This window comes from Hyperoodon ampullatus (assembly GCF_949752795.1).
Source record: "Hyperoodon ampullatus genome assembly, chromosome: 18".
Lineage (NCBI taxonomy): Eukaryota > Metazoa > Chordata > Mammalia > Artiodactyla > Ziphiidae > Hyperoodon > Hyperoodon ampullatus.
In genome coordinates, this window is record NC_136931.1 from 27,113,698 (window position 1) to 27,124,936 (window position 11,239).

Here is an 11,239-nt window from a genome sequence, read left to right on the forward strand (position 1 = left end):
GGGTGGCAAGTTGCACAACAGGAAGCCCTGTGGAAGCTGACTGATCTTTCTGGACTTGGAGCCAGCAGGGAGACATCTCCCCTGGAGCTGTGTCCCTTGGTTGCAGGCTTGGTGATAGATGTCTGAGAGCACCCAAACTCCCCCTTTTCTCTCTAATGAGTTTAAGGCTCCCAACTTTGTTCAACCATCACAGGACGAGCAATGGCAAGCATCTGACTACCCAAGAGGCCTTGCTAGCCATTCTAAACCCCCCAGTGTGCTGGGGGCATTGGAGGGGATGTCCCTGTGATGGGCAGTGGTTAGGTCAGGCATGTGGGGAGAAAAGTAAGAATTGGCCTAAATTTTGAAGGGCTTTGAAAGCGCCACAGAATTTAGACTCTGGAGGGAGGTATGCTGGGCTGTAAGTAATTGAAATACCCACAGTTCTGGGTGAGGATTTTTCTTGCGACCCTGTGGTGTAGAAACAAATTAGGAAGCCAGACAGATCTGGATCTAAATCCTGCTTTGCAACTTGCTACTATGTGACCCTGGATGAGTGATCTGATCTCTCTGAACCTTATGACCACTGTCATAAGGAATGAATGAGATAAGATATGTCCATGACACTCCTGCCTGATGCATGGCCTCTAGTGCTGACATATCAGTACCCCTCTCTTCTGTGTTTATGTCTTATTTACCTGATAGGTCTGTAGGCCTGAAGCAGGCAGGAATTACATCTGACACATTTCTGTCTCTGCCATCACACTGTGGCACCCAATGCAGTGTTCTGCACAGCGGCACACCTGGGTTTGGATCTCAGCCATCTGATCTTGGGAAAGTTGTTTCACCTTTCTGTGTCTCTTGGGATAACAGTAGTACCTGCCTTTCCCATCTAGGTTGAGGAGAGCCAGAGCCCATAGGCCTCCTAGGATAACAGCCCCAAACAGGCTGGTGGCACCCTCCAGCTGAAGGTGTTCCCTCGGCTCCCCAGGGCATGTGGTCGTGAGACAGAACCCACAGACCCTGCAGGAACAGGACTCCCAGGGCCATGGCCCAGGTCAGCATCAACAGTGACCTTGGCGAGTGGGGCTTAAGCACAGACTCCGGGGAGCGTGCCCGTCTGCTGCAGAGTCCCTCTGTGGACATAGCCCCCAAGAGTGAGGGGGAGGCCCCTCCTGGGGGTCTGGGCAGAGGCACCACTTCCACACTTGGAGCCATCTTCATCGTTGTCAATGCCTGCCTGGGCGCAGGACTGCTCAACTTCCCAGCAGCCTTCAGCACTGCCGGGGGAGTGGCAGCTGGCATCACGCTGCAGATGGTGAGTGAGCGGGCCCGGCGGGCAAAGGTGCAGTTCTAGTGGTGGGTCTGTGCTCTTCACCTCAAAAGGGAGGCTCTGGATCAGGAGTGGTCAGTTAGAGACACATGCTACCACTCTCCCCTCCATCACACATGGCAGACATTACTAATCTATTCCAGCATTCTTTCCTTTGAGCCCAGATGAGGCTTCAAAAGCCTTCCCAGCTATCAGGGAAGTTTGGACATCGAATGCATATTTAATAATTTCATGGTTACGTTTAAAAAGCAGGCCCATACCTTAGAGCCGTGCTGAAATATTTACTGATGAAATGATATGATAGCTCATATTTTCTTCAAAATAATCCAGAGTGGGAAAGGGAATAGATGAAACAAGATTGGCTGTAAATTGATGATTTTTGAATTTGAGTGATGGGTACATAGGGGTCCATTATACCATTCTGTCTACTTTTGTGTATGTTTGAAATTTTCCTCAAAACCTTTTGTTTCTAAAGAAAATCTCAACTCCAGTAATCTATTAAAATTGCCCTGCAAGATAAGGCTAATTTGCCAGATGGGCATTGGGCACTGGACCAGTAAATGCTGAGCAAGACCAGGCTGCTCTTTGCTGCCAGGCCTTTCCCACACCCTCTTGCTATGCCCCTACCCGCAGGCCATGCTGGTTTTCATCATCAGTGGCCTCGTCATCCTGGCCTACTGCTCCCAGGCCAGCAATGAGAGGACCTACCAGGAGGTGGTGTGGGCTGTCTGTGGCAAGCTGACAGGCGTGCTGTGTGAGGTGGCCATTGCCACCTACACCTTCGGGACCTGCATCGCCTTCCTCATCATCATCGGGGACCAGCAGGACAAGAGTGAGGTCCCCCCTGAGTACCTACCTCATCCCCCCCACCAGCCCTGGGGGTCATGCGGTGGGTGGGAAAGAGCATGGAACACCTGCCCAAGGCCTGGCCTGGGCCCGGCATTCATCTGGGAGTCCTCCCTCCTGGCTGCTGGGCCCATTAGACAGATGGAGGTCCCAGCAGAGGTGGAGGACCACACCCTGCAGTAGCCTGGCATCACATTCCCTCCTTCCTCCCTGTGCAGTTATAGCTGTGATGGCAAAGGAGCCTGAGGGGGCCGGCGGCAGCCCCTGGTACACAGACCGCAAGTTCACCATCAGCCTCACTGCCTTCCTCTTCATCCTGCCCCTTTCCATCCCCAGGGAGATCGGCTTCCAGAAATATGCCAGGTTCGGAGGCCCCACCCCAGCCTGCGCTGGACAGCAGCTCTGATCACAGGCAGCTGGAGACCCAAGGGCTGCAGGGGAACCCCTCTCCTCCGTGCCACCTCATCTCCTGGGGCAGCAAGAGTGGGCAAGGCAGGGTAGACCGGGGCTTGCAGGGGTTGTGGCATAAGACCTTCCTTTTGTGTCAGCAGCAAGGGAGACAGTGGCTCTTTGTGTCAGTGAGAGATTCAGTTCCAAATGTCCTTGTCAAAGAAGGGGTGGGTGATAATCATGTGTGAAGGCAGTCTCTTAGCCTGGGCCTTGTCTTTCCCACGGAGGATGGGATTCTTGATCATTTGGGATTGTCAGCCTGGCAGCATTTTCCATGCAGCTTGGTATGAAGGGAAGGGACTAGCTTCCTGGCTCAGAGTCTGAAAAGCTGTGGGATTCTAAGCTGTTTCCTGTGATCCTTTATTGAAGGGGTCACACTCAGTGTCTCCAAGGTTTACTTTAATGTTGACTTCCCAGTATTTGTGCCTTCAACCCTCCCACATCTCCTACTTCTCAAAGGCCCTGCTTGCACCTCTCGCCAAGTCTGGGCTGCTCTGATTGAAGTAGCAGATGTGCTTTGAAGCCCAGCCCCCCGCTGTGGTCTCTGAGCCATGGAGCTGAACCACCTCATTTCCCAGTGGCCACAAGTGTCAGTCTGGTCCCCTCTTGGCTTCCTAAATGTGGCTTGTTTCTCTGAAACTTATTTCTCGTGCATTTCTTGAGTCTTTGTTTGGGATAGTCTCCCAGTTGGTTCATTAGACCCTTGTGGTCACTGAAGTTAAGGTTGGATGTCCCTGGGGATGGAATGAGAGAAAAGGCAGCTGGGGCTAGGGAGGAGGAAGCTTAATCTATCCTTCCTGGCAGCTTCCTGAGCGTCGTGGGCACCTGGTATGTCACTGCCATCGTTATCATCAAATACATCTGGCCTGATAAAGAGATGACCCCAGCGGACATCCTGAACAGGTGGGTGAGAGCCCCCGGGAGACACATGGGGTAGAAGCTGCCACTCGGGCCCCAGGAGGTGCTGGGTCAGGCATCAAAAAGCCACACAGATGCTCTTCCCAAGGCTCATTAGCTCACTGGGGCTTGACTCATTGGTCATTTTAGGAAGGAGGCAAGAGGTCCTGATCTCTTTTTACTGGAGAGAAGAGTGACAGCCGGAGATGAGGGAGACTTTGCCACTAATGTCCAACAGATGAGCCAATGTGAGACTAGGCCTCAGGTTATGGAAACCGCCAAGGTGGAACTGCACATCTGTTTCAACATGTGCTTATCTGTAATATCTGTATCTTCCATGTGAGGATGAATCAATTTTCTTAATTAAAAAAAAAAAGTTTCCTTTTTCTTGAAAGGAACAAATCAGAGAAGCAAAAGCCCAAGTGCAAGAGCCAAAAATTCTGGATTTTGGTCCCAGGAGGGCCTTCCAGAGTCTTAGTTTACTGACCTGTAAATGGAGATGTGTCCTCTCCCAGTCCCCAGACTTCTGTGGGTTGAATGTGTGCATGCTGGCTGGTGGAGGCCGTGGGGGGCTGAATGAAGCGTAAGAGCATGGCAGCGGTTGATGACTCTGAGGGGTTCCCGGGCAGCAGCATCTTGTGTGTTTGTCCGCAGGCCAGCTTCCTGGATAGCCGTGTTCAATGCCATGCCCACCATCTGCTTCGGATTTCAGGTGCTAGTTGCAAGGTCCCTTTTGTCCCCTTAGCTCACTCCCCATCCTGGGATGGAATCCACGTTACAGGCAGGATGGGGGAGTCCTGGAAGGAAGGACGGAGTGGGGGCCCCAGGACTTGCCCCTTATCCTTGGGGGTGAGGTCACTGCCCACCATGACCCTGCCCTTCACCCTGACAGTGCCACGTGAGCAGTGTACCCGTCTTCAACAGCATGCGGCGGCCCGAGGTGAAGACCTGGGGTGGGGTGGTGACAGCCGCCATGGTCATAGCCCTCGCTGTCTACATGGGCACAGGTGAGTGCTTCCCTCCGCGGGCGGGGCTTAGAGGGCTCCCACTTTCCCTCTTTGTCCCCAAGTCGTCTGGCCCAGGATTTCCCGGGGACAGCCCTGCACTCCCAACACGTCAAACACTTCTGTAGGCACTGGCTTGAACTTGGGCCACCTTGGGCCTCCTCCTGCCCAAATGAGAAAGATGTATTCAACAGCTCTCAGTGGGTGCCTAGTAAGTCCCAGGAACTTTCTCAGCATGGGCAATGCCATGGAGATAGATAGACCCGGTCCTGCCCTCATGGAATTGACAATCTAGTCGGAGAGAGAGTCTTACAGGAGCAAGTCAGGAATCAGTAAGGAAATCCAGACAGTGGTGAGTGCCATGGTAACAGGGAAACAGAAAGCTGTGAGTGGGACTGAGTGGGGTTGGCTTTGGTGGGTAGGTCACAGGTGGCTCCTCTCTGAGGAGGTGGCAATTGGGGAAGGACGAATCATGAGAAGGAGCTAGAATCTGAAGAGCTGGGGGAAAAGCATTCCAGACAGAGGAACCAGAAAACGCTAAGTCCCTGAGGCTGGGACGGAAGAAGGTCTGCCTAGCTGGAGTGGAGCGAGTTGAGGGTGGGTGGCGGGCAGCACGGCCATACAGGGAACACAGCCAGATCCTTGAGGGCTGTTGGGAGGCAGAGAGGAAGCACTTCAGCAGGGGCGTGGCTCGGGGACACACGGCTCTGGGTGTTGTGTAGGAAATGGTTTGGGTGAGGGAGCGGGACTGGGAGACCACAAAGAATGGCCCTGTGATTCCTTCCACAGATGGTTCTCAGGACCAGCACTGTTCTAGTTTCTGAAGATACAGCCAGGAACAAGGGTGGCAAATAGGCAGAGTCCCGTTCTCCTGGGGCTCGTGTTCTGGTTGAGGGAGACAGACAATAAACAAGTAAAAAAAAAAAGTTCCAAGAGAGAGGAGTGCTCTGAAGAACACAGAACAGGGTGGTGTGAGGGAGTGCCTGGGCGCAGGGATTATTGTGGATGGGCTGGGCGGGGAAGCATTCTCTGAGGAGCTGAGACCTGAATGATGAGGAGATGGGCAGACAGAACAGTTAATGCAGAAGCTCTGAGACAGGAACTGCTGGGTGAGTTCAAGATCAGAAAGGTGACAGTGTGGGGTGGGAGATGTGAGAAGTCAGGGAGGGAGGCTTCTGATCCCAGCCTCAACACCCCTCTGAGCCTCAGTCTTAGCCTCCAGAGCTGCTTCGTCATCTCCCCATCTGCTGTTGGACCCAGCGGTGAATGGTCCATGGCCCTAACCCTCCGAGGGTCACCTGGACCCAGCCCTCTTGTCCGTGCCCTCAGGCATCTGTGGCTTCCTGACCTTTGGAGCTGCTGTGGACCCCGATGTGCTCCTGTCCTACCCATCGGAGGACATGGCTGTGGCCGTCGCCCGCGCCTTCATCATCCTGAGCGTGCTAACCTCCTACCCCATCCTGCACTTCTGTGGGCGGTGAGTCCCCTCTCCACCCCGCTGGGGTGCTCCCTTTCACCAGGGCCCCTGAAAGCCCTTTGAACATGGGCCTTGTGTAGAATCCATTTTATAGAAGGAGAACCGGAAGCCCAGAGGAAAGAGTCAGTGCCTCGCATGGCCCTGCAAGTACTCCCAGCCGGGTCTTTGGGGGCCCCCTTTGTCCCAGAGTCACCAGAACATTCTGTGAGTCCTCTGAGAACCTCTAGTCCACACCTTTTCCTGAACACCCTGCTTTCTGGGTACCCCAGACCCTTCCTTTTCAGGAGACTAGTAGTATATGTTCCCATGGGTTATGCTAGTCCTGGGCCAGGCAAGGCAGTAAGCCGTTCACATTCACCATCCCGTCCGGTCCCCACGGCAACCCTGAGAAGAGTGCTGCTAGGCCCATTTCAAAGAAGAGGAAACTGAGGCCCAGGGGTTAGAGTCTTACCTACAATCCACCCAGTCGGGAGTCTGGCTCCATGGCTGGAGGTGGGGAGCTGTTAGCAGGGGCGCCTCTGAGCCGCTCTCTGTGTGGGCAGGGCGGTGGTCGAAGGCCTGTGGCTGCGCTACCAGGGGATGCCGGTGGAGGAGGACGTGGGGCGGGAGCGGCGGCGGCGAGTACTGCAGACGCTGGTTTGGTTCCTGCTCACCCTGCTGCTGGCGCTCTTCATCCCTGACATCGGCAAGGTCATCTCAGTCATTGGAGGGCTGGCCGCCTGCTTCATCTTCGTCTTCCCAGGTGTGGACCCCTGGCATCCCCGCAGCACTCTCTCCCAGGGCCTCCTGGCCTGAGCTCGTCACCTCCCGGGGAGGATCATCACCAGCGTTTATTGATCACCCACTTCAGGCTCTGGCATAGTTAAATGTTATCTCCTGCAAAGAAGGTGTAGTTGTCATCTCCATTTTACTGGTGAGGAGGTGTGAGGATCAGAGAGGGTCACAAGCTTGCCTAGAGGTTAACAAACTCAACTAAAGAATAATAGAACCTCTTCAAACCCAAGTCTGTCTAGGTCCACAGCCTATACTCTTTAACTCTTCATTCAGGTACCTGTTACTCCCCGACTATCAGGGATCTGGCTGGGTCAGCCCATGACAGGGTAATTAGGGTCTGGTGGTGGCACCCTGACACGGGTCGGGAGACCTGAGTTTCAGACAGTCTGCCACCAGATCCCTGGGGAACTGTCCTATCTGCCCAGTCATGAGTTTTGCCTGTACCCAGCTTACTTCTCTCTAGGAGGCCACCTGGAAATCCCTTGAAACAAGGGGGACACATCTGCTCAAAAGGGCACTGGGAAGGGCCCTGCAATGTAGACACCACTGAGTCACCTCCCAGTGCTGCCCCTTTAGCTCTGGGGCTTGCATGCAGCCCAAGGGGTGCCTGGCAGGTGCTGGCCCCTCCTGGGAGACCAGATGCCAGGTCTCCAGCTGGGTGCAGAGTGGAGACAGAGGCAGAATGTGTGGAGGAGTAAACACAGGCCTTTCTCCACCCACCATCACTGCCTGCTGGCAAAGGGGGAGGCTGGACTGCCGGGGGGTGGGGGGGGTGCCCACCCAAGCTCTCAGGGCCACCTCTTCTCTTCTAGGGCTTTGCCTCATTCAAGCCAAACTCTCTGAGATGGAGGAAGTCAAGCCAGCCAGGTAAAGCAGGGCCCGGCCCGTGGTCCTCTCAGGGAGGTACTGGATGGGGGGTGGCCTTTAAGTGGATAGGAGTCAGGAGACTTGTGTACTTTGAAAAACTTTTTTAAATACTTCTTTTAAAATGTGTAACATGTTGTAACAGTTCAAATACTACTGAGGATTTTTTTTTGAATTTTATTTTATTTATTTTTTTACACAGCAGGTTCTTACTAGTCATCACCTACTGAGGATTTTAGAGAAAAAAGTGGAAGTCCCTTTCCCCACAGCCCGCTCCCCACCGCTCCCTTCTCCTGAGAGAGCTCCATGAGATCAGCACAGCCTGTGCCCTTGTAGACTGTTTCTGTGTGTGCACATGTGTCTGTGTACACAAAGCTATGTATGCATATACACAAACACATGGGGTTTTGTGTCTGGTTAGGTTTTTTCAAAAATGGTTTCATGCCAGACACGCTTTTCTGCTACTTGCTTTTTTTTTTTTTTTTTTTTTTGCGGTACGTGGACCTCTCACCGCTGCGGCCTCTCCCATTGCAGAGCACAGGCTCCGGACGCGCAGGCCCAGCGGCCATGGCTCACGGGCCCAGGCGCTCCGCGGCATGTGGGATCCTCCCGGACTGGGGCACGAACCCGTGTCCCCTGCATCGGCAGGCGGACTCCCAATCACTGCGCCACCAGGGAAGCCCTGCTACTTGCTTTTTTCACTTAACCATGTATTTTGGAGATCACTCTATGTCCACACAAGAAGATCTACTGCTTCCTTTTTCCATGGCCGTAGAATATTTTGCTGTTTGAATGTGTCCTGAATTTCAACACACTTCTGCATGTACACCGTGGCACAGCTGTTCGAGGATCTCAGTAGCATCGATTCTTAGAAGGCAATTGCTCCATCATAAGGCACGCTCATTTTTACTCTGGCACACGGGTTCAAATTACCCTCCAAAAAGGCAGTACCAGTCAGAGTCCCAGAAGCAGTGAATGAAAGTGCCCTGTTCCCCACACCCCTGCCAGCACTGTATATAGCGGCCTTTTCAATATTTGTTAGTCTAATGGATACAAAACACTAAATTTTTAAAAAATGAACCATTTTTACCATTTTAAAGTGTTCAGTTCAGTGATACTAAGTTCACTCATATTTTTGTGTAACCGTCCCCACCATCTCCCTCCAGAACTTTTTCATCACCCTAAACTGAAATTCTGTGCCCATTTAACAGTAATTCCCCATTCCCTCTCCCCTCGCCCATGCCGCCACCATTCTACTTTCTGTCTGTGTGAATTTGACTCTTCTAGGTACCTCATGTAACTGGAATTATACAGTATTTATCTTTTTGTACCTGGCTTCTTTCGCTTAGCATAATGTCCTCAAGGTCCATCTATGTTGTAGCAGCCTTTTTAAGGCTGAATAATATTCCATTGTGTGTATAGGCCACATTTTGCAAAACATTGCATTCTTTTAATATGTGCATGTCCCTGAATGGTAGAGAAGTTATGACCAGGTTGCATGCTTTTAAAAAAAATTATTGTGCAAGTAATACTCATTGATTATAGAAAACTTTAAAACTACAGACAAGTCTAAGAAAATAATAATCACCTTTAATATCCAGATATAACCAGGGAATTTCCTGGCGATCCAGTGGTTAGGACTCTGTGCTTTCACTGCTGAGGGCATGGGTTCAATCCCTGGTCAGGGAATTAAGATCCCACAAGCCAGGCGGGCAAAAAAAGGAAAAAAAAAAAAATTCCAGTTATAACCCTGTAGCTATTTTTGACACATACCTTTGCAGATGTCTGTTTTATTTATTTTTTTAATGAAATGGATCACTCCATGTGACCTGCTTTTTCCTGACCATCTTTCCATCAGGAGATATGCATTCTTTTTTTTTTAATATTTATTTATTTATTTGGCTGTGCCAGGTCTTAGTTGCAGCACGTGGGATCTTTTAGTTGTGGCATGCAGGATCTTTATTTGTGGCACGTGGGGGTCTTTAGTTGCAGCATGCGAACTCTTAGTTGTGGCATGTGGGATCTAGTTCCCTGATCAGGGATGGAATCTGGGCCCCCTGCATTGGGAGCTCAGAGTCTTAGCCACTGGACCACCAGGGAAGTCCCATGAGACATGCATTCTAATTCTGGTCCTGCCCTTGGTGTGCTGTGATCAGTCAATTAATCCCATTAGGTCTTGGCCTCTTTACTCATGGTCTAGCGATCATACACCCAGCCCCATAAACCATTGTATGAAAGTCGTTGAGAAGTAGGAAGTGCTCCACCCACAGGAGAAGTGGTATAAGTAATTAGGGTAATTAACTGATATATAATATATATATGGAAGTCGGCAAAGTCACAAGTGGGTCGACTGACCAGGCCCTCTCTCACCCTCTGCTCTACAGCTGGTGGGCGATGGTCAGTTACGGAGTCCTCTTGGTCACCCTGGGAGCCTTCATCTTCGGCCAGACCACAGCCAATGCCATTTTTGTGGATCTCCTGGCATAACCAGTGCCTCCCAGGGAGTTCTTGGCCTTTTCCATTGGACCCTGGAACCCATCTCGTAGAGCTTCAGGACCACCCTGAGTCCGGCATCATTCCCCTCTACTGGTGGGATGACATCTGGACATCCTTTTCCAGGCACAGTTCTGGGGTCAAATCAGGCCCCACACCCCTGGACAGCTCAAACCCAGCTCCCTTCCTGCCCCCGCATCCTGGCAGTGCCATGGATGGTAGGAGGAGGTCTCGTGTCACAGAAGAACCTTCCCCCCTCTTCCACCTCTCAACTTCTCCTGGAAGCCATGGAAGCCATGGAAGCCATGGGTGAAGAGAGTCGGTAGGTCTCCGAAGGAACAACTCAGCCTGACTTCCCTCTGGAGAAAGAGCGTGGACCAAGGGCTGCCATCCTCCACAGAGACGCCTGCCCTGGGTAGGGGCTGTGCTCATTACCCCGGGACTCAGTGCCTGCTCCAGTCTGTCGGCAGCCCAGCCAGCAGTGGCTTCCTCCGGCAAGTTCCAAAGGTAGCACTGAAATCATGCAGGTGCGCCGAGGCAGGCAGATGGATGCCTTGTCCACTGCCTCCTGGGCCTGCGGTGAGCCTGAGAGCCCTCTTGCCCATGGCTGGTTGACATTTCCCAAGCCTTTTGGGGCCTCACCCTGTCTTCTCACCCAGACCTGATGGTCCAGGCATCCCTCTGCTCCTCCATCCCTAGACATCACCAAGTCTAATGTTTACAAACGGTGCCAGCCCAGCTCTGAGCCAGGGCCCAGGGGCCGTCCCGTGCCACGGTGCTGTGAGTACTCCTCCCTTAACTTTCCCCAAGGCAGGGAGTGTGCTTTTCTCTCTCAGATTCCTGATGGGTCCCTCTTTTCAGAGGCACAAGGGTGGGTGAGGGAGCATGCTGGGACCCCCATGCAGGCTGGGCTGGTGAGGATCAAGGTGAACCTGTCAGGCATCTTCACTTTGAATGGCTGCTTCTCTTCTCCCTGCCCTGCACGTCCCCCCTTCCCTGCCAACCCAGCCTGGTACCCTGGGGACAAGAAAGGCAGCTGAGTGGCCACCGACTGGGCAACATCTGAGTGTAGTCACGCCAGCCTAAAAGTTTCCCTTCCAGTCTGGATCTTGTCTGCTCCTG

At 52.6% G+C, this 11,239-nt stretch overlaps 1 protein-coding gene across 1 annotated transcript; it reads left to right on the forward strand.

Annotated features, from left to right (window-relative positions):
• Positions 1 to 1,027: 1,027 nt before the first annotated feature.
• SLC38A7 (solute carrier family 38 member 7) lies at positions 1,028 to 10,111 on the forward strand (the record flags this gene model as incomplete). The annotated part of the gene is made up of 10 exons (XM_079723418.1): positions 1,028 to 1,297; positions 1,946 to 2,144; positions 2,377 to 2,521; positions 3,413 to 3,511; positions 4,160 to 4,217; positions 4,398 to 4,512; positions 5,839 to 5,986; positions 6,529 to 6,728; positions 7,573 to 7,627; positions 10,009 to 10,111. The coding sequence occupies 10 exons, from the start codon at positions 1,028 to 1,030 to the stop codon at positions 10,109 to 10,111; spliced, it is 1,392 nt and encodes a 463-aa protein (XP_079579544.1).
• Between the last annotated feature and the right edge of the window lie 1,128 nt (positions 10,112 to 11,239).